This window comes from Porites lutea, chromosome 12 (assembly GCF_958299795.1).
Source record: "Porites lutea chromosome 12, jaPorLute2.1, whole genome shotgun sequence".
Classification (NCBI taxonomy): Eukaryota; Metazoa; Cnidaria; class Anthozoa; order Scleractinia; family Poritidae; genus Porites; species Porites lutea.
In genome coordinates, this window is record NC_133212.1 from 12711521 (window position 1) to 12737909 (window position 26389).

The window sequence follows — 26389 nt, forward strand, 5'->3', positions numbered from 1 at the left end:
GTTATTTGAACTCTTTTAAAGAATGCGGAAGCGTTTGAAGATACTTTACATAGTTTGTGGCGATCAAGCTTTCGCAAAATACCTTTTTTTTCGGAGGAGACAGTACAATTGCGAATACAGTACAGTCGAACCCTGTTTCAGACATCTTTTTTTAACAGTTGTGTAACACACGCGATTCTTTTCTTTTGGTGCCAGTTTACAAGTCTAGGACACGCGCCAAAATGTCTATTTGCTTTTTGATATCATTTAACATCCGACGTCGCACAATAGACCCTTCGAAGGTCTTTTCAACTTTACACATGCACCAAACAGCGAAAATCCGTCGACACTACTGTAAAAACAAGCTCCTTAAAAGTAGTAAACTTAACAAGTTTGAAAGTGATACGCTTAAACGAGCGAGGATAACTGTCCACCATACAAACGTCTGTAAAATTTCGCGACTTTCTTCGTTAGTTTTCAACAAATCACCTTCAAACTTGGAATTTTATAAATTTAAAGGCGCTCTTTCCAGTTGAGCCGACGGATTTTCCCAAACTTGTCCATGTCCCAGGTTCCTCTGTTTTCCTCAGTTAACGCCATCATCGATGGTTGCGCGCGCAGCTAAACAGGAAAGGCCCAAAAAAGAGAGTAAAAGAAGTAATAATTCTCCTCATAAAACAAGTTTGAAAGAACTTGATGAGGTATTTTGTCTCTGAACTGTAGCTATAAAGGGGATGAAGCACACATAAATAATTCTTTATCAAATGTTGTTTTGTTCATTAGATCGAGACTCTTGGCAATCTCAACAGAGGTGACGTCATAAGACTAGTCTTTAGTTCTTTCTATTCAGTGGGATCTCTTCATGCAATTCACTTTCGTGATTAGAATCCTCACTGGCTGCCGATGCGCTGGAGTGTCGCCGGCCATTAGGAATCTGCAAAGAAAGGATTGAAAAGAATCATAATGAAATTTTACGGTATTACAAGATTACCGAAAAGTGTGATTGAAGAAACACACAGGCAAACTAAAAATTATTGATTGAGTTAAGGTTTTGTGACCTGCCGCTTTTAAATAATACCTGAGCTACCGCCTGGCCAAAACTGGAGTGACTTGATTGACTTTGGCGTTGGTTTGTCACCAGATGCCTGTTCTGCTCATCTGTAGCAACACCTCGCACTCGCACTTTTCCATCTGGAAAGCAACGAGTTATACAACTTATTCCTAACTGCTGGCAATATGGTTTTTATGAAGTTAACATATGATTCATTTCATATATTTCAATTAAAATTACTTTTCTCAGTTTTTACTTAATTTGCCACCTTGGCCTCGATTCATCTGCAAGTTTCAAAAGAAGACTTTTACGCTGAAACAAGGCAGGCAAGGCCGGTTGATGGCTAATTATCGCGAAGACAAAAGAATAATTAAATTTGCCCCCATTTTGGAATAAGGTGTTTGAAGCTCTAGTGAAATAACATGAAGATTAACCAGAGATATGTTCATGCTCTATTCACCCGGAGCTGACGACCCAAGTTGATCTTTAACTTTTGTGAGAGGTTCTACCAACCGCCCACGCGCAGGGCGCTACTTCAGCAAATCTCAGCTGAGTTATCAGGTATCCATGTAGCCACGCCTTTGCTGTACAAAAATTGAGACGGTTATGGTTACCGGTTAACAATTTAACCTCGATTTATGGCGTTCAAAGTTTCTGAACGAGTAGGCCGGTGCCTTTTGAGCATAGACGATAAAATCGTGCACGCAGGCGATATGATCGTACCTGATACATGAACTACAAAAGTGTTTCTTTTGCTTTCTACAGTTCCCTGTGTCAAAAAAGAAAACAAAAACAGCAAAATATATACGGGTTATCTAATGATTTAGTGAAGTTATTTTGAGCTTCAATTCTACATTCAGCGAAAGTCGATCAAAATGAGTAAATTAATATGTTACAGCTCATCTGTATATTTTACCAACAACAGAATAGCAAATTCGTAACACAGCCAAGACTAAGTGACAAAAGAAAACAAGACGAATGCTTGTAGAACACTAAGATAATGTTTGATCCTGCCTAAGAATGTCCTTTGAAGACCCTCCATCAAATAAGCGTGTGGTGCCTAAATTCGTGTGTATATATTATTTGTCATAAGACTACGTGGGAAGTTTTGTTCTTGGTTTAAATTGTCCCTTTAAGGTGACGACTGGAAATGTCACCCCATCCCACGTGTAGTGCATTAAGTAGAACGCTCTTTATTGCACAACGTAGACTTACAACAGTATTGACCATACTTACAACAGAGGAAACTGAACTGCTAAGTGTCTGGTTCTTTGCCTTAAAATTGTCGACCTGGCTTTTCGATTTTGAGGAAGATTCTGACTTGCTGTTGCTATCCGAGGGTTTGGTTAACAAGTAGCGTTTGTCAGGATCAATACAGCATAGCACTCGACGATACTCAAGACGAACCTGAAATGAAAGTTAAAATTCGGTTTTAAGTTGGTGTTCACAAAGTTGCTCTGGGACACTTTTTTAAAATGAAAAGTTTTACCATTCGCAATCTGCCCTGGGGGTGTTTGGCGGGAAATGCAAGGCCTTGAGTAACGCTGAAGGACTTTATTTCGAGAAATACGACCCGTTGCATATCGCAACAGTATTCAACGAGCTCCTAGCTTTCCGATTGGCTTTATTCTTTATGGCATGGGATAAATACACGTATTAGTATTAAAAATGACAGCCATCTTTTGATACTCACTTTTTCGTCTCCAACACAGTGGAATAAAAAGATGAATAATCCCTGCAATAAAAGTGATATAAGATTCTCTGGTTTGAAAAGAGGTAGGGAAAGAACGAATAGTTTGTTATACGGGTTTCACTATTTTTACTTAACATTCTGTCCTTGTACCCAGCAGAACACCACTTCATTTAAATACTCAGGCTTTCAGGCCTTGTCTAAGAATTATGAAATTTCCCATTCTGCCTTAAGGAATTTCCGTTTTATAAGATAATCAGATTTACCTGAAGAGTGTTGAATATTGTAAAAAAGTAAGCCATGAAAAGTGATTCTTGATTAATATATAAAACACCAAACAGCCACGTAAGACCGAGTATACAGGTCAGCAACATACAGGCTTTCGACCAGCGTCTAATGAATATAAAAATAATAAAATGATGCATCAAGCGTAATATAAAAGGAATAAATAATTAAGTACGGTGGTGATATGGGGGCTTAATGGCTTATAGTTTCCCTATCCGCGACCCTGCCTTTAGACCCGCAAGTATATCTCCAGACTGCGAGTATAGCCAGGCCTTCATTTATGTACGCGAGCTCGCGTGAATGTCGCCACCTCGAGGAACTGCGTGACGTTTTCACGCGAGCTTTGTATTTAGCTCTTTCTCCTTTGACTAATTGTCCTGAGGACAATGAGACGCTACTCGTGGTCTAATTTGCCTTATCCGAAACGATTAAAGAAAAGCAAGTAAGCAAACAGAAAAACAACAAACTATTTTTGAAGGAAAGAATTATTTCACTTCACTTTTCCTCTGTAGACTATGAAGTGCTTGCCTATACTTTCCCTATGTTTTTATGGCTCAAGAATTTCAAATGTGGTTATCATTTTTCCTCGTACTTCCACATCGTCCTTTTAACGCAACAGATGCATAGCAATGTGACCAAACGTAGCATCAGCAGAGACTAATCAATATTCCCTCCGATGTTATTACTATAGTCATTATTATTTTTACCTTATTCTGTTTGTCCTCCTTCTGTTATTTGATGGACCTGATGTGGCCATTACTCTAAATGTCATCCCCAAACACATGAAATTGAACTATGAGGGAAAAAACAGAGATAAAATGACGCAACGAGTTTAATAATATATAGATTTAGCCGAGGCTAAAGGCGAAGCTCCCGTTAACGAAAAAAAAACATTGCAATAAAAAAATCGAATTAGAGCTGAGCCTGCGATAAGTCAAAAACTAGAAACTTGCCAGCGGTAAACTTAAAAAACCAAGTAACCTCGATGGCTTGGCACCTGAGCCCGCCCGCGATACGGTCATGTGATACTGGTCAGTGAATACTTTGTTTTGACAGCTGTCAATTGACCACAATATGGATGTACAATATCAGGTTGCAGGCTCCCACACTAGCTAGGGAGTGTAACATTTCACATTGGTTTTCCTGCGGTGCGGACGGACGGGCGGGCGGGTGGACGTAGGTCACGTGACAACCAAAATTTCTTGGATGGTTAGGTAACCAAATTTTCTTAGCAATGGGGCACTGCTCAAGCGCGCTCCTCGCGCGTGGAGCTCCTCTATTATAGTGTTAGTGAGTTTACGCAACAGGTCGCCTATTACTTATGTGTTTTGTGGTGATCTTCAGGTAAGGTAATGTTTTCTGGTCTTTTATAAAAACACCTGTTTAAAGAAGGGTGAAGTTGGGCGGAAAAGGTTTTTCAAACAACATTATTGTCACGCTTGTCACACAAGGTTTGCCGTCTTCTTTCCTCTCCCGTCCTGTTGTGTAAGCTCACTACTATCGGCTATGACAGTTCCCTATTCTGATATTTAATAATGATCATTAGTTTTCCCAACACGTTCTTGTTACGTTGGTATGCCTCTGTAAGACTGTCTAAGAAGGATACGAGGATTGACACTCTAACTGATAGTCTTCCTCAAATTTGTCATGGTTAATTCCTTGCCTCAAATTGTTGAATATCCTTTGGTCGGCTTGGCTGTGTGGCGGAGTTGGGCATATTGATAGTACTGTTCATTGTCATGACCCCCATTTTCCCGTAAGATCGTCGAGATCGAGGGCTTTGGGTTACGGGCGGCCATCTTGCTTCCTAATGTTCCTAGTCTAGCCTGGGGCGATCCTGGCGATCTTGCGGAAAAGTAGGGGACTGTGATCATTCTAGCACATTGAGTAATTATCATGCGCCCATGCACCGGAAAATCCAATTAGAAATCCAATTACTATTAAACATCCCAGTCTGTGCACTATTGTCATCTTTGCTGACTTACCGCAAGAACCACCAATACTGGTCCAACAAATGACCATATAAAACCACGATCGAGAGAAAGCCAACAGCTGAAACAACAAGCGACATTAAGTGCTAACAGAAGCATATAACGAAGAAGTGCTTACGAACAGAACATTGAAAATAAAGCCTGATCAGCAACAAAGCAATTGTTATAAAAACCCGCTGCAAAAACAATGTATCAAGCCGATATTGGCAACTATTTTCAGTAAATTAATGGCAGTGACAACTGGTAGCTAACCTTCATTGCTATCTTATGCCCTTTTTGTTAATATTAAAAATGGGATAAATGTTGTTAATTTTGAGTTGTACTGAGTTAAGAAGTAAACAACACCATTACTGCCTCACTGAGAAAATACATACTCGTGTATATGCGCGTTATAAACATTCAAAGGGGACTCTCACTCAGGCTATATTCTCAGGCTATATTGGATAGCTTTCCTTGCCGACACGAAAAGCTATCTGTTTTGGTATGAACAGCAACGGCACAGAACTGGAACAAGTAACCAAAACATCGAAAATGCCACCAGAGCGGTTGAGCGAACTTAAATCCCAGTCCTCGCTCCTGACTTACTTCCGTCTCAGTGGATTCCAGTCCTCGCTTCTATTCATTTAGCCTGAAATGTCAGCTGAAATCTGAGACTACTATTGATTCACTTCCGCCGAATCCGAATATCTGTTCAAACGGCACCAAAGTATGGCACAGAACCTATCCGATATATGACGCTCCACTTTCGAGATCGGTGCGGTGCAGCTTCGCCCCGTCACAGAAATCGAGCTGAAATCTTTTATGTGAACAGAAGCTCCATCCGGTATGGTTTTGGCGCCAGCGCAAGAGCTATCCGATACTGTGTGAACGTAGCCTCATTTTAGTTACATAATACACCACGGTATCTTTAAACAACTTATATTGCCGGAACAGAAGAAATGTAGTTTTCATCTAGATAATGTTAAGGCAATAAACTTACTAAAAAGGAGTGCCGTAACCTTGATGAAACATGACTACTGATGTTACCACTATTACAATTGGTAAACCTATATTAACAGAAGTGAAGCGAAGAGACAAATGTTTAGAAAATTCCCCTCAAGACTGTATTGCCTTGTTAGTCAGAATAAACTATAACAATGAGGTCAGTAAATTCCACTACGGAACTCGCTGAACTGAAAAGAAATGACACATGTTTACTTAATAGATGTCAATAGACGCCGTTCTATAGCTGATTCTGAAGAGGTTCCATTAGGGTATTATAAAAAAGGAGCGTGATTCCGGATTAAAATTATGAATGGGATACGGCCGGGATGTAGCAATTTTTAAGATGAAGGATTCGGGAAACGTTGTTTTAAAGAACTGATGAAGAAAAGTGAACTGCTTTATTATGAAAAGCTAAAGCTGTTCGTTCTGAAATGGTAAATATTTATTCTTTACGGAAATAAAAAGTTCACAAGAACATAAGTTTATACTCACACAGATTTTAACTTTCAAAGCAGTTATGAAATTTTTTGTAAAGAAGATCAAAAACCATTCAGTTGGCTACCGCGATCTTGGAACATGATACGCAACCTCACGATGTATTCTTGACAAGAAAGGATTAAAGAACCCTACAATTCATACTTGCCTGGCCTCTTTAATTACTCACCCCAGCCAACGCAAAAGAAAATCTTTTTGCTTCTTGTAGGTGCGGTTTTAGTGTGAAATACTTTCACCAGCATCAGATAGAGCATAACTCCCTCTAGTGCCATCCAGGCAAATGATACCAGGAAAAAATAGTGTAATGCTATAGATATTCCTTTACAAGCCAACTAAAATGAAAAGAAGAAAGAAAAGAAAGGAAAAAGAAAAAAAAGTTCCATGCTATTTGGTTCGGAACATATGATACAACTGATGTGATCCATGGTAACCATGGGTAAATCGTGAGAAGTCTTGAGAGGGAGAATAGAAAAGTTTCAGTTGGGGCACGATTCTCAGCTTCAGGGTATAAGTTATCTGTAGGTATTTTTCTTTTGGCAATAGGTCTTTGAATTAATTGAGACTCCGCCGAAATCCAGGTTCTGGCCTACCTCTCATCAATACACAGACCATCCCTCAAATGAAGGAAATTGTTCCCAGTCTGGTTCTACGATGTTCGATTTTATGGCAATAAAATTATATTACTTTGCAGTATCGGCTGAATAAACGTTTTTGTTAGAGCCACAATCTTCAGTTTACATGGATTTAAGAATTCAACTTATTAAATAACAGAGTATACAGAAAAGCAGTATAGCCTACCTTGTTGCCTGTTTTGTTGATACCAAACAAAAATATCACTTGGGCAAAAATCATCGATATTGCCAAATTCTTGTGAACAAACGCACGGCCAGATTTTGAAAACCTGTCAAAATGAAACGCATTTACACGATGAGTGGGTAAAGAAGCAGTATTTTTTATTTTAACGTGACTCACATTATTCATACAATTTCAACCGATGCTCGCCCAATTGGTAGTTGTCATTCACGTTCTTAAAAACGAGACTGAAATCCAGTTTGACTGAATGAAGAGTAAGGGGCAAATCGTGTTACTGGGATAGAGGCTAAAATGGGTCCGCTTTTAAGTGAAAAGTGTCTATGCGCAATGTATTTAAGCAATAGACCACACTTTCTCTGGGGTTACAGGCTGGAGTGATAACCCACGTGGGATGTTGGGAGAACACGAGAAAACCTTAAGGAGAGTGATTTACAAGCTTTTCGAGTGTTCTCCCAACATCCCGAGTGGGTTATCACGCCGGTAGACCCATAGAAAGTGTGGTCTATTGCTTTTATAAAATAACTTTTAGTAAAATGGAGTTTTACAGGCAAAAGATGTGGTTTAAATATCGTGATCAAGTCGTGTCTTCTCTCTACAGTCATCGTAAGCCAATCACAACTCACGATTTTTCTAGCGCCGAACTTAAAACTCAGTTGACGTTTTTACACTTATCGAGAACTTATGTAAGCCGTTTTGCAGGAAAAGTCGACACACATTTATGCGAATGTACAATGAAAGAATATATATATTTTTTCAATATAGAAGCAGGAGATTGAACATGAAATTGTACGCGGCTGTGTTTTGTTGAGTCGATCGGTTTTTTCTGGACGGAACTGGCAGCTATAGTAATGAACGACTTCCTCACTTTTCACAAGCTGCAATGGTTCAAGACCTCTCTGGAGTATTTCATGACCAACAACCGCTGCAGTAACGACGTGGCTGCATTTGCAAAGTTGTCTCATGTATGCACCTACAGCCGTCGACGGCATGTCAGTGGTAGCTCTGAACTTAGAGGCAGGATTAGTTGCCGATTTTTGAAGTCAGATGGTTTGGGTAAGATTACGGCATTGACACTACCGAACGGTTTGTGCATGCATATGCTGGAAAAAACTACCTTGAAACTAACATCTTTCATCATCATTGACAGCTTATTTACAACCTGCAGCGGCCGATTTTGTACCAGAACTTGATCAGTCCTTATAGGAACAATGCCGTTCATTCAAGAATTTAATTTTGAAGTAAGAAAGAGTTCAAGAATGCTTGAACTATCGGTTTAAATTTTTTAATTTTTTCTCGAAACTTTCTGCACCAGAAGTTCACACAATTGTAGTCTTTGCGATTTCGCATCGTCGCGAAATGTGAATTTAAACTTTGTACTTGATAACATTTAAAACTATGGCGGCAGCCAATAGTGTAATAAAAATAATAATAAAATGTAAACAGTAATAAAATGTGCAAACCAACGCTTTTTAAAAGAGAGGCGTACTGGATAAATAATTAATCTCTTTTTGAGATTTTATAAAATCGTTGTTTGCAATTCAATGGCCGGTTTTGTGTAAAGGCTCGTGGTGTGGATGCCGTTTTCTATAGGTTTACCGGGCGGGTATAATAACTATGGGTTTTTGACCAATCAATTCGCGCGTTCTATCTCAGTTATTTTATAAAGTGAGCTATCTTTGCAACAAAAGAACACGTTTTCTAATAATGTATTAAAATTTGGCTTTCTGAGGGAAGCCTTTAGTAGGGGCACCTTCCCTTCACTAAATAGGTTTTGTACATGTGAAACATCGGGAACATAGTTTAAGATTAAACTTCTTAAATTTTTTTCGAAAGAATTTAATTTTAGTTATAAGCAGTCGTCTTGAGGTTGTTCTCTATGATAATATATTCTTCAGTTCAATGACACTGAAATGCTTAAACCATTGTACACTGCACATTGTACTGGCGTGCGGCTTATGTGTCAAACAATAAACGATTGTTGCACTTATTTCAAACTTTACTCATACTGAAAACATTTAGACTGTGATGTATGAGTATAGAGTAATACTAATCATAAGCATCTTTTACTTGTTGTACAGGGTTTAAGTTAAGAAGAAGCTAGCAACTCACCTAAAGAAGTGGAAAGTGAGGAATGCGAGGCACAACGCAACTATTGATATACTAATGCCAATATAAGTAATAAGACTCAAAGCAAGTTGATGCCCTTTCTGGAAACAAAAAACAAATATCACAGTGTTCACTTTAACGATGTTATTGGTATGAAAGAAATGCCATAAATCCATCAACGTGATTACAATAAATGGAATCGCATTTGCCATTTAAAAGGGATGACATTAAGTAATTATAAATAACTGGAAAATGTCATTTTGCCATCATACATGGATGCTCTTCTAAGATGAAGAAAAGTCAAAGGCGTACTTACGGCTAATGAAGCCGATCGAAGCTTACGCCAGTATCATTCGCATGAACAAGGAGAAAATTCGAGTCGGATAACAATTCTTAAACCCGGCCTTCAGATCCAAGTCCTATGTCTTCTCTCAACCCTAACAAGGCCACCACTGATTTTGTAGAAGAAGAATATGGACTACCACACGAGAAAAAGTTTTGAATTTTATCGATGAAATGAAAAAGGGGCCTAATTTTATGGCAAGCCCCTGCCTTAAAAACTGAAAATTACTCACTGATATTTGAGATATATCCTCTTTGACGCTCATTAACACAGCGAAGCTCGTCAGGTGATAACAGTGACAAACAGTGTGAGTTATATTTGTTGAATTAACATGACACCCAGCTTCAGACCAACTTCCATTTCTAAAGGAAAGGGAATCAAATAAACGTAGATCAGATTCCAGATTTTATCACTGACCGAATAGAGAGGAATCAACTACAAAACGGTTAGAGCGTGGTTTGTTTTGTTGCAACTCAAAAAGAGAAAACTTGATGTAGAATATTTCTATTTTAACGAACCCAGGCAGTTCACTAGAACAACATTGTTGTAATAGACTATGAAATTTCTTCTAGTGCGTTTTTCTTCACACTAATTCAAAGTAGATTCAAAGTAGAGCCATAAAACTATGTGTCTCTTAAGTTTCTTTTAAATTTGTGATATCCCGCAAGGAAATTCGAAGACAGTTAAAATGAAAAGAGAGTAAGGGCGGAACTCCAAAATTAATTCATGAGAGGTATTTTTTTGGCTTGAAAGAGATGTTTCAAACTTTAAAAACAATTTATTTACTTGTCAACCTCCAGAAAAACACATGATGGTTTTCTTCTTATCTTCTTGCTGACCTGAAGTTAAAAGATTAGAATTGAATTACCTGCAAGAAGAGGCTTTCTTCTCGCTAATAGCGTGCGAAAGGAGCCTCTGCCGACGATCGTCTAACATTCTATCGTGCATGCGCGAGTTTCCCTATGCGATTCGTAAGCGTAATGACGCGCACTATCGAGCTTTTCGTCCAGCGCTCACTGAAACCGCTCAATTTGCTTTTGTTTCTTTTGACGTAATGGCTGTGGATTCAGGCTGAAGTTGCTGCAGTGTTTACTTCGCAACTTCTTAGTTTATGCTATTGTAATAAGTCGTTGAAAAATGCGAGCTTAACTTGTCTTACAAAACGCATGCACCGGGTATAGCCAAAGCAGCCTAATTTCAAATGAGTGGCCATAAAAGCTGAACAGTGATTTCTGTGGTCTGCCAATGCTAACACAAGTTGTGACTAAGTAGGTGAAAAAATTGGTCAGCGATAGTAGCCAGGAGTCACACGCTGGAGTAAATGTTTCATTAATTGTATGGCACTTAGTTGAAACCGCTCTGTTTTTCAGTGTTACCATCTGGTATCCTATTGTTTAATAAATAGATCGCGAGATAGACATACCACAGTGTGACGTAACGTTATTATCACGGGATCTTTAAACGTGTTTGCGGTAAGTGGGCGAAGATTTAAAGATACAACAGCCGAGTTTATAGACGGTACTTCTTCTTGTTGCTCATTTACTCTGTTAGAAAAGAGAAAATATGGGTTATTCTTAAAGATGTCGTGATTTTAGTTTTGTGTTCAAAGTGATTCACACGTTGAATAACGACTTTGTTAACTCTGGAGGGAAAAGCCAAGATTAAGCACTATTAGTACCTCCTTATTCTTTTGAATGGTTAGAGGGCTGTGTACAATGCCGTAGTTTGTAAGATAAGATATATGTAAACTTTTTACGCGCCATTGAAACTCTTTCAATTTGCATGTCTATATCATAGTACATGTACATCAAGTTAAAGATAAGCTTGATAGAAATATGAAGAATCAACTCAGTTGTTCTAAAACATTAAAATATGATGTTTCAAAGCAGACAATACCTGTTTTTGCTTCTCGGCGTCAGCAAGGGACCCAGCGTTTTATACGACACAAAGGTGGCAAAACCAGGTTTGGAACCTACAATACATATTGGTTGTTCTGTACTTTATTCTTAATCCAGTAAGGGCAAAATACTCAACAAATGATTATACGGGGAGGTTCCGCCCCGAGGTCCAACCCCTTACCCATTTATGTACCATTTTTCACGGAAAAGGTACCACTTTCATATACCTTCTATTGACAAATGGTACCCTTTACACATACCTCGTTTAGAACTTTGCATCCCTTTTAACTGTTGTAAATGCACGGTCACAAAACTTTTTCTCGACTTTTTAAAGCCATGAAATTAATCTGTTAGCCCTTTTGGGCCCTTTCACAGACCCAAATGACAGATTTCCCTACCTTTTTGTATACTTGTATACAATTAGTGAAATCCCTACCCTCTGATATACCTGAAGCCTGAAAAAGATACCCCTTTCGGGCGGAGCCTCCCTGTATAGGCCATCGTAGGGATTACCCCCCCCCCCCGGGAAATTAACTCAGTTACTTAGAGAGTTGATTATAAAGGCCATGAACCCTAGAAAGATGGGCATCAGTCAACTCCTTGAGGTAGCTCCGATACAAAGCCGACACACAGTGTCTCCTCTCCGTTGGCCTTTTTTTTGATAGTGCCGTAGTAGTAATCATACTTAAATCTAGTAATTGTTTTCAGCCCATACCAGTTGAAGAATTTTGTTTCAATACAGAAGCTGGAAAAGACACTGCATTGGCAGTGGAATTGTCCTCCTCATCCTGTTGTTCCATAACGAGGCTTTTTGAGCCTCTGATATGATCCAGAGATGTCACAGTCATTACTAGAAGGATAAATTAGAACGATCATATAATTATCAACTTTGGGTCTAATGGAAGGCTTTTCTTTCATACAGTTTTGTACTAATTTTGGAAAACGCTTATTGTTACCAAACAAAAAGTTAAAGATTAATAATTGACTGAGGTTGCTCGGTTGATAGTTTCAAGGCCTATAAAAGTCTTATCAAAAATTGAAGAAAAAGCACAGGTGTACCTGTTTAGTTCCTGTCAAGCGACTATCGCTGGGTTTCAAAAAATAGACAAGTCTGTCACTAGGGAGCAAAACGGATGGACCGGGTAGGCAGATAATTTTAAAGGCGGGTACTCAATATTTAGGGAATACCTACCAATATTTTCCATTTCAGTCACATTTGTCTGCGAGGAATTGGCCATGTCTAATGCCAGTACATCCAGACTGTCAATAAGTGAACTTGCTTGCGTTGTCTGAGATTCCTTTACATGAAACACAGCAACATTAGATCATTAAGTAAATAATACAATCTGTTTTTAGCCCAGTAAAGAAAAGTCTCTCAAGCAGATCAAAAAAGACTTAGGCAACTAGCAAACCAATCAAACCACTCTGCCCTGAAATGGGTACATTAAATGCCAACCGCTGGAAAATAACTGGTTAGGTTTGAAAATAGAGGCAGAAATATTGAGATAGCTTAGCTGTTCAAACCTCAATTTTCAACTTTTCTAGTTCAAGTGTTAATTAGAAAAAAATGCGTTTTGCATATCAGGCATTAGGTAGCAACCTAAGTGATTGTCTTCTCACCTTCGACATGTAATTCCAAGTCTGAAGATTTTTCTCATCTAGAATGTTGCTCGCAGTCCCCACAACATCCTGAAAAAGGAACGGAAAAGGAACAACACGCGATGGATTTCTTTAGGTTTATTAGAATAATAGAATAGAATAAAATAGATTGAATAACATGACAAACTACCTTTAGAAACGTCTGTGACGTCTCTTGGGTGCTCCCGTTTTTGCTAGTCCCAGGTCCCCTCTGCGTTAACACTCCAATGATATTTACTAGAAGTTTTAGATCTCCTGCGTACAATGGTTTCCCGTTCTTGACATCTGTGAGATTTGAAAGCTGATTGGCCAGTGAAGCAAGACTGACGTTTGAATTATCCAGCTGAAAGGGACAGATGTACAAGGAAGGGTCATGCGGAGTATGGAAAACGGAAGGTGAAATACTTATGAAATACGAAATCAGTTTTCTAAATATTCGACTTTGTCAGTAGCTTTTGGTATCCGAAATAACTTTTCGGTTATCCGATAAGTTGATACACCACGTGAATCATAAGGGAACATTTGCGAGTTTTAGGTCACAATTTATGACCCGATGCAATGCTTCCATCTTGATTGAGCCAATCATCCCATCTGGATAGCACAAAGCAAACTTATTGGCTGCCCTATCGAGTTTAAATTCAGATCAACAGTAATTTTTTTTTTGGGGGGGGGGGGTGGGAGGGTAGGAGTGGTGTTCTTCCTTTTTCGCTACAAAGGCATCAACTCATCAGTGCTAACCCAGCGCTTACCATTTTTTTGATATCATACATCCATTTTGAAACACAATTGCTGAGGTCAGGTAACTGCCAGACCGCTGGATTTCCTGAGCAGAGTCTCATAGCCGTGCCTTACAAACAAAAAATAACGAGACAAATTAAGTACTTGATGATCAGTGAAATAGAGAGACAGTGAACATTAGACACTAAAGCGTTTTGCATCGATTTACCGCTTCCTATGCCTCTTATAGCGATAGCTATAATCTCGAGATTGGTTCGCTAAATTTCAGAGCGACATGCGGCAAAAACTGATGGCCAAATGATGAAAGAGAACTATTACTTGGCGCAATAAAGAGTGTCTCCATGCCGTCGTATGTGTAGCTGGTACGGAATCAACGTTTTAAGAAACCATCGACTAAATCGTTTACCCGTTGACGTAAAGCCACACGTTTAAAAACGTTTTCTTTAAATAAATAAACAAATGAGCACAAGAGTGGAGGAGTTCTACAGTACAAAATACAAAAATACAAAAATAAGAAAAAAGTAAATAAGTAAAGCTGCAAAAAAAAAGTAATAAAAAATAAATGAATAAATGATAACAGTTGTAATAATAAAATAAGATATTCTTAAAGATCAAAACTGTTAGTTGAACACACTGATATATTTTTTAAAAGCCGTTAGTAGTAAGCAGTACTGAATGAGGAAACAATGTAAATACGAGAAAGCCGTCTCAAGAGAATACAGGTCACTTGGGAACAAATATAAATCTGCAAGCTAAGAATTAACATTGAGGAGTGGGACCAAAGGATCCCATTTCTTTTACAAAGAGACTTGTTTGTAGGATTCAATTTTATATTGGAACTGAAGGGCCTTCAAAAACATTTTTAGCTGATGGGTCTTGTTACTGATTCTACAACCCCAGATACAGTGTCTGGCTAGTACAAAGCAAAAGTTTAACTGAAGAGAAATTTAGAGCTATCGGACTCTAGGCCCAAAAACTGCTATATCTTTCGAGTAGTCTTGATCTCTAGGTATAAAATCGCAATCATCAAGCTTATCAGTCAAGTTTACCCAAAACGTTTGCTAAAACATTTGAACGATACTAGAAAAGATGAACGAGATTTTCCGCAGTGTTACGGCAGAAGGAGCAGTTTGGGTCTTGCTTGATACCGATCTTTGTTAGAAACGAGTTTGTGGGAAGTATTCTGTTCAGAAATCGGTATTGAAAATTAATGAGTGTCGTGCTTTTAGTGCACCCACAGGATGACAAGGAATAATCTGCATTCTAAACTGCAACACAACCCTCCTGAGAGACCATATCTTTCATATCTGGCAAACAAAATGGTTCTTTTAAACTAACAAAGTGTGGTATTCCATCTAAGTTAAGCGAAAAATCTGCCCTGGTGCTTGTTTTTCCTCGAATATTTTTCAAGGGGATTACCTAGTATGTTAGCTGACCTGACTGATGTTTAGGAGTGTTGTGTTCCCTCCCCGTAACGCTCGTTAATAGTAACATGATGATTAGGTACGTTTTTAAGCAATGTTTCATAGCTGTTAATCAACTTATTTTTGGAATACGTTTCGTTACCCAAAGTTCCTGGTGGACAAGTCGTGACTGCCTGGCGCTTTGTCAAAGTCTGATGCCATTCGATGCCAGCAAGACTCTCGGTCGGGCAGAAATCATCGTCTTTCGCTCCCTCAGGAATCTCTGTACAATATGCAATATTTTAAAATTGTGACGTTTTAGTCACATTCTTGTTTGTTTATTTCATTTACTCTAAAACGATGTGTAGACGTTTCTCTTTCATAACGTCCTTTCCTGTGATATTACACGAACAATTAAGACAATTATTATGAAAATTTAGGACGGAGTCCATCAGGAAATTGAGTAATTTTAATTTTCAGTGGACAAAAACCTTGTATCTGGATAATTTAAACAATGTCCCATCCTTTTTTGCATTTTTTCAAGAGCTATGGATGTATTTAGTTGATGGTAATAACACCAAAGAAAATTTCTTATGAGAGCCCGAGAAAATAAAATGTCAAATTTCACAAAATGACATGTTACAAATGAAATTTTCAGAATATTACCTGTTTTTCACAATTCCTGTGAAATTTGAAATATAGTTTCTCGGGCTCCCGTAAGAAATTGTCTTTGATGTTGTTACAGATAACTAACCGTGCTCAATGCCCCCTGGGCATCCCATAATACTTCAAAATCAATATGGCCGCTGTATCCGTAAAAAGAGCTATTTTAAATGTACATCCCTTGAAAAGTGTAAAAAAGAATGCAATATGGCTTAAAATATTCTTATACAAGGTTTTTGTTCACTGAAAATTAAAATCACTCAATTTCTTAATGGATTCCATCTTAAATTACTGCAAGAAAACTTTTTAATATTTTTCTGTTATATGAATATGTATTATCAGGATAGGCGGCTCCTGGGGTCAATTTAATAAAACTTTTACACGTGTAATTTTACAAGCGTAGCCATTGTTTTAGCGCCTGAGAACAATAGCTACAATGGTAAATTACAGGTGTCAAAGTTTCATTAAATTGACCCCTGGTATAATGTGTGTGTGACATGAATAATTCAATACACATAATCGAAGATCCAAAAAAAGAGGGAAAATTATTTATCAGGAACTTGGTTGTGGTAATAAGGTTGATTCCAACATTTTCTCTCATCTTGAAATAAGCTGTTTCAGTTTTTATCAATTTTATTTTTGTTGTTTTTGACACTTTAAAGAGTAAATAATACTGACCAACAAGCGACATACCTTCGCAGTTTTTGCCGTCTCCCATAAAGCCCATTTTGCATTTACAAATATACGAGCCTCTTGTGTTGCTACAAATAGCGTTTTCGTCACAATCGTGGGAATTGTCTGAGCACTCATCGCGATCTAAAGAAAGTTTGAATAAAGCACAGTTGTCACGAAAAACACTCTTTGTTTTTTACATGATTTATTATTGATTGTATTTTCTTTGACGAAAGCAAATCCGTCATGTGTTCGGATACTATAAGAGCAGCACTATATAATCAGCTTTAAATTATTATAATTAATGAATTACATAGAATTAAGAAACTGAAGTGAACATAAGGTATATCGAAGCCATAACGATTTCACTTGAACCAAGACAGTTGATATTGCCTTCATTAAAAACTGAATCATTGGATATATAAGCCATTATAGTCATCTTACCATGCTCTCCAAATATGGTTACGGTACGTGTCTGCTCAAAATTAAAAACACAAGCTGAAAATCGGTTGTTCTTACAAACAAGTCGGGAAGAATTCTCGATATTTTGCGAGCGTTTTTAATAAAACAATTCTCCCATTCACGCTTGTTGGATATGAGATTACTTTTATCCACCATCATCATATCCAACGCGCACTCGTGGAATAATTGTTAATTTTATTTCTTGTTCTGTTACCTAGCGTTCTGAAATGTATATCTGGATTCAAAGGCGGACCATAACCCAGTTTGTTCCATGCCTGGAGGCTTACTAAATAGTAAGTCATCTGTTTTAGGCCATCAATTCGGGCATGCGTCTTGGTGGTTGTGATATTCATCACCTTCTCTTTGTTTGTTGAGACGATCAGGAGATAAGAATCAGCGAAGTCGATGGCTGTTCCGTTAAAAGGCGAGATCCACTTTAAAATTAAGTGAGACCAACCCACAGATACAATGACGACATCTCTTGGAGGTTCTAGGGATGCGAATAGTAAATACAAAACCATACGTTATTGAGATATTTTAGATGGTGGGTTTCTTTAAATTAAGTCATGTTTAGATGTAGTGAAATAGCGAATGGATGTCGTAAAGAAGTGACCTATACTAAGACATTTCCTTAACACATTCAGGATCGTCTGCTTAAACAGGATACCTATCGCCGACGACTTGAAAGTTATCACACAGGGTCCCATCCCAAATAGACAGAGTGTGCATTTTTGGTACCTTTATTAAGACTTGTGAGAATAAAACACATTAAGGGCAACAGGGTCATTCAGCCCTCTTTAAATTCCTTCCTTCCTTCCTTCCTAACTTACTCACTTACTTTCTTATTCCTTTACTTACTTACTTATATACTTCCTTACTTACTTACTTATCAATAGATCTACAAGAACGGGATTTGCATTAGCAATTTATGCTTACAGGCTTAAAAAGAGTTTATTTGAGAGAACTTTTAATTGATTATTGGACGACACACACTCAGTGTCATAGGTAACCCAAGCTTAGAATATAATCATTATCACGTATTTCACTTAAAAGTAAGACATAACATTTTCTTTCATTTACATACCCACAATATTAACGAGAGGTATTTCTTCTACCACGTACGCGAACACTTCAAAATTAAGGTTGCCGCTAGGAAGGCCTCCTTTAGGAAAGTAATCACACGTGGTTGCATTGCCCGTATACACTTCTTTAATATGTTCCACTCCTTCATGACTTTTCCACTTTGCAAACGTTCGGTAAGAAAACTTCTTGTATTTATTTCTTGGCTTTTTCCATGTTATGGTCAAGAATGTAGAGCTTTTTAATTCTAGAAAGGTTTCGGTAACTGATGCTCTATCTGCAACGTGAAATATTGAGTTGTGTTAATTGCTTAAAAAAACCAAATGTCGACATTCCATTTATTGCCCAACAAACGTATTAAGGAAAAAGAGAGATTACTATAATTGATCACATGATATAAATAATAGGAAGAAATGTCTTTAAAAGCGTCAAACAGAACTTGATGGTAATTCTATTCAATTCAATTTATTTAAAACTCAAAAATAAATTACATCCAATTAATTAATTTAAACAAGAAATTAGCATGCAACAATTTCCTTACCATCATAATCTGTTTTTACTGTTACTGAGGCGGGGTTGCTGTCATTAAATCGCTTATCACCGTAACTTGAAACTCGTACTATGTAACTTGTATTCATTTGTAGTTCTGTGAGGAGAAACGATGTTACAGCACCCACTTTGGCAATGTAGAGATTTTCAAGAGAGCTTACAACACTGTACGTTATCTGAAATGTTTAAAATAATATACAGCTCACTATTTAGTTTAACTGAGCTACAGAAAATAAGAATCAACAAGTCTGTAAATATTTAGATCGAAGGTGAATACTTGCTTGGCTTAAAAGGGACACCTTTTTTAGTAAATAGCTTTCTTCCCTGACAAAAAGCTCATATCTTTTCTTACATTAACTGGCATGAGTTTCGCAGAACACAATTTAGCAACCCAAGCACGGGCAAATGCGTACACAGAGAAAGAAGCAATCGTATCAAACTCTGGATAAGCTAAGCACGCGTTTAATGACATACGCCAAAAACCAATAAGAGCACTGTTGCTGAATTTAATTAGGTTTCCTAATCGTTTAGATTGTTTATAAGCTATGAAATTGTTTAACCAATGAAAGAGGGCTGTCTTAAGAATATCCTAGAAAGATAAATTTTAAAATAAATAAATAAATAATTAAATAAATAAGAACATCGATAAATCCTGCTCACCTTGTATCCTATTACATCTTTTAAACTACCTGGAGGAGGAAGCCACTTGATCATGATTGCACTAGATGACGTCTTTTCCACACTAATGTTCAAGGGCGGGTTCAAAACTAATCCAGAAAAAAAGTGCCAATCACTTTAACGGCTATTTCAAAAAACGTTGTCGGAAGAAAAGCAAAAAGTCTTCAAGCCAAGACCGCAAGGTAATGTGGGTTGTTTCAAATCCGTCTTTTGCTGGCAAACCGATCGCTCCACTGAAGTGGTCGCTGATTTGTATTCGTCATTTACACTAAACCATACTTATCATTTTACTTTTTAAAAAGCACAAGGTAAAATTACGTTTCAGTCGAAGTGCACTGTTGCTTATTCCCATCTTTGAAAGCAATTTTGTTCGGCTAATTAGCAAGGAAAAATGACTTTAAATTTTTCATTTTACAATTTGCATAACGTATTAACGAAGTGGGCGAAAACAAATATTATAACCTAATAATGGTTCCCACTCAAGAATTTATTAAAACTCGCCGAAGTCTACTGCAGGTAATATTCTGCACTACACCAGCATGTGAAAATGTATGGACAACCACATCGCCTTCCACCTCGTTCAATTTTTAAATGATGGCGATTCCTATGGAAATGAATTCCACAGGACTAGTTTTAAGTTAAAAAAAAAAAAGAAGAGAAAAGAAAATTGGGGTCTGCTGTTTACTTCCCCTCTAAAAGATGAGACATTTCAAGCAGTAGCCGTGCAACAACGGCCACGGACAAAAAGCGTGATGCAGGTACAAATTAAGTTGTTGTTTTGCTCATTTAAACCTATTGTTGCTTACAGTCTCTTTTGTCGCCATTGTATTTGCTGAAGCTCCCTACTGTTTAAAGGCCCTCCAACCACCTCTGTTTTAAGAGTTGTCCAACGGAACTCCTCTCACGGCTTACAGAAAGGCGTTCCATACTGTTCTCAGGGCCATTGAGTGGCCGCAAAACTCCTATAGGACCTCTAGCTGGTCATTATAAAAATCCCATATTACCTTTCAGCCTTGGCTTAAACTTTTTGCTTTTCTTCCGACAACGTTTTTTGAAACAGCTGTATACAGCTGTATATAAACATATCAAAGTACCTTCAGTTTCCGTCCTGCAGTCAATCACGCTGCTAGTTTTTCCAGAGCCGAACCGGAACATATTTTGGACATACAGTTTATACGAAGATCCTGGATCTGCAAGATAAAGTTTAGTTCTGTTAATTAATACCAAGCTCAACAAACCACGCGATTAGTCGCGGCGCCTTAAGAAGAAGAAGAAGAAGAAGAAGAAGAAGAAGAAGAAGAAGAAGAAGAGCAAATGCATACTTATTTAATAATTTTTTTTCACCTTATTGATCTGACTTTTTCCCTAGCCTAACAGTAAATATTCAATAAACTTACAAGCTGCTGCTCGTGTAGTTATGTAACTTATCAAGAGAGGATAAAGGGGACAGAGAAGGCATCCCCCATACACACCCTATTCCATAGGTAATTCGTCTCGAGTTATTTTTAGAATTGGGATAAAGTTACCTCGCGTGCTGTGTGGATGTTTCGTGGAGGTTTCGCATGACTAAACGCCGTCCAAAACATGTCGGGCGAAAGGCAATGAAAGCGTAACGAGATCGAGAGCATTCCTGAATATTGAAGCGAAATGAATCGGCGCTCACCCAGGAAAACCCGTGAAATCAGTTTAACTCGAAGTTGTCGTAACCTCAGTGCTTTAATAAAATGAGAAATTTCGCCGGTCTATTGAAACCGGTCGTTTGTATAATAAAGCAAGTAGGACGCCAAGTGTTATTTTTGTTGAATAGTAAAAGACTAATAAAAGAATAAATATGAAACCAGAAATTGCTCTCTTCAAACTGTAAATTATAAATGATCCTGACAGAATATTCAGTCTGTTAAGGATTTCCCTGCTGTACTGTTAGCTCTATACAAGAGAGGAAGGGCGATTCTTTTTTAATTTCCGTTTCGCTGACACAGCTTTAGCAGAAATCTCTCTTTAGTCGTTTTCGTCGACCAAACGAATAGCAATATCGCTCTCCGCGTCTTGCGCCATATTTTTCAGCGTCAGTTCGTGAAGGACGCGTGGCTCTGAGCGTGGGTCATCCACGCGGAACACATTCGCGCTATGCGATTGGCTGTTGTCTTATCCCCCTTGGGATATGTGGTCTTAAAAATAACTCGAGACGAATTACCTATGGAATAGGGTGTGTACGGGGGATGCCTTCTCTGTCCCCTTTATCCTCTCTTGAAGTTATCCTGCAATTTAAAGATACTCCAATGTACTTACTCAGGTTACTAAGATTATAAAACGTAACTCCGCTTTCCACCGATATTTTCGACCAATTGAAAATCTCGCTCCAGTGCCACACATTGTACCCTGTTAATATATCATAAGTCATCGGTGGTGGCCTCCAACTGACTGTAAGCCATCTCTTAGAACTTTGACAAGTGATGTTGATCTGAGGTGCTTCTGTTTAACGAAAGCAAGAATTATCCCTTGTTATTTGATTTCATTTTCACATTATCTCTCTCTACGAAAGTGGGTATGGGTATGTGCTAGGGGTAACTTGCCCTTGGTCTGTCATGTTTTAGCTGGGGCAGAAAGAGAAGCAATATTTTCTAAAACTGTGAACGGTTTGAACCCAGGAGTCATTTCAAAAGGTTGAGTTTGATCGTCCGAGTGAAAGTAGTCCTGAATAGGACTGTTGTTGCTGACAGTGACTGACGTTTCGACAACCTGTGCGGTAGTCATCTTGAGAGTCAAAGACTTCACTTTGACTCTGAAGATGACTACCGCACAGGTTGTCGAAACGTCAGTCACTGTCAACAAAAACAGCCCCTATTCAGGACTACGTTGACCCGGACGATCAAACTCAACCTTTTGGAATATTTTCTAAGTTGGGAGGCCAATTACCTGTTCTTTTTGTGTAAAACACCCCACCTTGCTTATCATTACCTCTTTTTTTCTTGAATTTTGACAGGTCTACTTTAAGCCAACAATAAAGTGCATGGGAGGTGCTTTTGGGAACACTGCTGATGCAAACTTTTACTAAATGCCTTGACTTTTTGCAAAGTAATAAATAGACCATACTCGAGTCCATGTAGAGAGTTCATTCTGAGGGTAATTTTAAGTTAAGACACCTCATTTATCAGTAGCAAACTGACCTAATTTATGGTGACAAATCAGGTCCCATTCGGCTGGTTTTATCTTCCTGTACAGCACGGCCAGATCTTCATAAGATGCCTTGGAGCCTAAATTAGGGTCATTGTTTTGTGCGCCAGACAGAGTCAGATGGTGTTCCAGAATATTTGATCGGTTGCCTCTTATTGGTGTTTGAAGTTTACTCTCCCAAATCAACGCCATTTGACGACAGTTTTGAAACAGCGCCAAACCTGAACTGGCATCCCAAGTGAAAGCCACGTGGGACCAAGTTTTCGGTTTTAACGTAAGGTTTCCTGACCATTCTCGTTGACCATCATTCACTCTCAAAACAATAGAGTCCTTGGCTCTTTTATCAGATTCTTTGTATATTGTGAAGCCCTTTGAATAGGTAAGATGGCTCGATGTACCCACGAAGTATGTCCAGTTTTTATTCTGGGCATATTTCAGCCAAAGGAAAACAGTCAGAGCTGGTTGACATGGCGCCGGCTCCACTAAACATGAATCAGTGAAGTTTCCCAGATCTATCCAGGCCTTACCGTCTGTATGAAGAAAGCCATATCCAGGCCCCTTGTAGTAAATGTTTTTCGTTTGACCGTATTTGACTCCAGTAACATTGGTTTTGCTATCGACAATGCCTGTCTCTCGATTAAAAGGCCAGTAGTGGGCAGCAGAATTAAATAAAACCTGAGAATATACTGAGAAAAAGAAAAGCACAAAGAGATGATTCACCTATCTCTAGATACGTAACTCACCTAGTTTCTTTTCTACATGTATCAAGAAACGTGATAAAAATTTGATTCGCTTACCAATTACGTCCTACACACGTCAGTTTCACCTGATTTACGAGTTATTTGTGAAATTGGCGAAAGCTGTGCACGCATATTAGTCTAGCAAACTGAAAGGCCAACTCACTTTTCACCAGTCTTAGCCTCTCACAACAATTGATGCATTCTGGCAAAGACATAGCTTTGTTGTCTTGTACATCTGTTCATCTGTTTGTGTTGCGAGTAAAGAAAGAGAGAGATCGTGCGTGTGCGTGTGGTTTTTTTTTCTAAAAATTTAGAGTAAAAGTTAATCATGTCTATCAGTTTCAAAGCTTGGTGTTCTGCGATTAGTGTGTGTACGTTCAAAGTAAAGGCATGGAAGGATTTTCCATTATATTTTCATCTACATCGAAGCATACAAAGAGGAGTTGTTCATGTAACGACAGAATGATTACTGCAGCGGGTGGGGTGGTGGAGGTAAATAATCAGAGGAAAAAAATATTTATTCATTTAATATACACCCTCTTTCACTTGTCTTTTTAGGGGCTTAATTTTTCACAGCAACACAAGTTTATATTAGATCCTTTTTTTCGAAACATATTGTCGTTGTAAAATTGTTAGAGTATTCGTTTTTCAATAGTATTTCATACTGAAAAAAACAAAACAAAACATGATTCTATGATTCAACACAATACTCGGAGCTCTGACACTTCGCGATTTCCCAGTTACAATGCAAGACCAGTAGCCAGATACTAAGGGCTGTGGCATAAAGCCAGACGCGATAAATGCCTCCGTTGACATCTGCTTATAAATAAATGAATAAATGACGACAGAAATGATCCCAAAATGAAACTTAAAGATCCAGAGCTTCTAAAATATCGATTGAAAGGTAGTTTAATGACGTTTTCACATTCTCAGTGTTGAAAACGCGAGATTAAAACGCTGGAAACGCTAAATAAGTTCCGTTGAAGACTTCTGAAATATTTTGATGCTGTCTGCAGTCCCCTGAAGTTACAACATGCGAAATCGTTTACAATTAACAGGAACATTCCAAGCATAAGCTTTCGAGATCGTTCATATAACTGTTATGTTTGTTTCCACACATGTTAATCCTGAACGAAATGGTAAATATCGATCAAGCCGTTTGGAAGCATATATTCCTTCTTTTGCGTAGTGACTAATTTCACGGATAGCTAAATGTGAATTCAGATAGACTGCGAAAAGGGGTTAGACGGTTGAGGCTGGATTCAGTTTACGGAACTGAGCACTTGTAACCGAAAATATCAAAATTATAGATCTTACTTGTTACTCTGGATGTTATATTACATAACTTAAGTTAAATCAATTAGCAGAAAGAACAAAGTTGAGCCGAGGATTATTACGGATGGATTAACCATTTGGTCCATTTGGTCGGAAGTCGGTGTACCATAACGAAATTCTGTCCTTAAAGTTACGAGGTTAAACGCAAGCCAACTGACAATAAAAAGAAAATGAACGAAGTAACTAATCAAGTGCTAATCTAGTGGCCTTATGTCTTGTAATATGCTTAAAGCTTACCTGCATTTCCTTGCCACTCAAGAATAGTGAGAACCAAAATACTGCAACCGAATATCGCCGATTTCATTCTTTTATCTGTATCATATAGTGGATAGCATTCCCTGGCGATGATATTCAGTCCAAATTCTAGAGACAACCAAATTAGTAGTCAGTAGGCCATCCACGCATCAAACAAACAGTTAAAGCTAAAAAACGAAATCTTACATCAGAATCATTGCTCAGGTGTGAGTGGTGGAGTTAATATCGGTTTGAATTCAGTGGAAATGGTGCAGTAACTTAACTATACACTGACTATATATGCAAAGAAACTAAATACACTCGTTGTGAAGCTGAAAATTTGAATTATATTTACCTTATTGCTGCGTTACCTAAAGACAGTGTTTTTGGCTTGTGCCAGTGAATTGTCTCGATGCCTTCTTGGAACTAGTTGAACGCAACCACTACTAATGAGCAATTTGAACTTTTAAAACACAAAACAACGTAACAATTCTTAAAGTAGTTAAGTGATGCGCATTTTTTTCTGCCCTTTTGACCCAAGCTTAGCAGTGTCTATTCTTTGCGGTTTGGTTCGACGGATTAAATGACCTTATCGGTTGTTGTTAATTTGTTCAAACAAACGTAAAAGTAGCCGCATGACTTGCAATCCATAGTTGAAATAGAGTGCCTCCTAAGTGAGAGGATTTTGAATAGATGAATAGAAATTCGGCCAAATCACGTTCGCGTGTCAAAAAAGTGTCTACACGTATAATGTTTGCATTGACGGTGGACACAGTTTCAGTTCACTAGCCAAGGATAACAAACAAACATTAACTTATTCATTATGACTATCTGGAGCCAATGATTGGTTAAAAAAGGTTTATGTTATTTTTATATGTTTCATTTTAATTTCGCTTGTTTTAGAACTGTTTTTTTTATCTACATACACATTCGAGGTTTTGAATAGCCAAAAATAAATAAATAAATAAATAAAGTTCTGATCTGCCTCTCCAGAGCGGAAAAGAGGCCTCTGCTCAGTTAGAAGTAACCTTTCAGGATGTGTCAGTATAAAACAACAGACATCAGGCCCCCGCGCGGTCCTCTGATTAAACATCGTCAACGCCTTTGTCATTATTTACGTACATTATCACCCATCCGGCAGTTAAAGAAAGCAGTTAACTAATACTTAATATAAACTGTAATCATACCGCCGTCTCCTATTTTTGCTGACGATTTTATAAGCTGTTAAGGATTCTCATCGTTTATTACATTGTGTAGCCTGCAATAAAGGCGTATTTTTTCGGGCCAGCGATCGCCTTTTCCCGTGCGGTGAAGTCGCCATCTTTAATTTTTGAAACCGGGGGAGGGCTGATCATGCAGTAGGATGTTTGTAGGGCAAGAACGCACCT

The 26389-nt window shown here is 38.1% G+C and overlaps 1 protein-coding gene across 1 annotated transcript; it reads right to left on the reverse strand.

The window, feature by feature from the left end:
• Positions 1 to 393: 393 nt before the first annotated feature.
• On the reverse strand, positions 394 to 25682 carry LOC140921476 (uncharacterized). Its single transcript, XM_073371479.1, has 32 exons — positions 25357 to 25682; positions 25005 to 25130; positions 22686 to 23378; positions 21808 to 21990; positions 20613 to 20708; positions 19501 to 19607; positions 18833 to 19016; positions 18296 to 18568; positions 17426 to 17701; positions 16771 to 16893; positions 15578 to 15697; positions 14023 to 14120; positions 13425 to 13616; positions 13256 to 13324; positions 12828 to 12933; positions 12351 to 12485; positions 11634 to 11709; positions 11161 to 11281; positions 10524 to 10576; positions 9970 to 10099; positions 9398 to 9495; positions 7274 to 7376; positions 6645 to 6807; positions 5976 to 6042; positions 4991 to 5057; positions 3713 to 3798; positions 2987 to 3113; positions 2724 to 2765; positions 2267 to 2437; positions 1754 to 1799; positions 1058 to 1170; positions 394 to 913 (listed from the first exon to the last, which is right to left on the reverse strand). Exons 2-32 carry the CDS (start codon positions 25069 to 25071, stop codon positions 812 to 814), a joined length of 4287 nt encoding a protein of 1428 aa, XP_073227580.1. The 5' UTR covers positions 25072 to 25130; positions 25357 to 25682; the 3' UTR covers positions 394 to 811.
• Positions 25683 to 26389: the final 707 nt, after the last annotated feature.

What these genes read in the sequence shown, in the direction of transcription:
- LOC140921476 (XM_073371479.1), bottom strand. Translation starts at nt 25,071, where the DNA reads ATGAAATCGGCGATATTCGGTTGCAGTATTTTGGTTCTCACTATTCTT. An exon ending in ACCTCTCGTTAATATTGTGG is followed by an intron (nt 17,702 to 18,295) that starts GTATGTAAATGA and finishes TCGCATCCCTAG; the next exon opens with AACCTCCAAGAGATGTCGTC. An exon ending in AGACGGCAAAAACTGCGAAG is followed by an intron (nt 15,698 to 16,770) that starts GTATGTCGCTTG and finishes CATATTGTACAG; the next exon opens with AGATTCCTGAGGGAGCGAAA.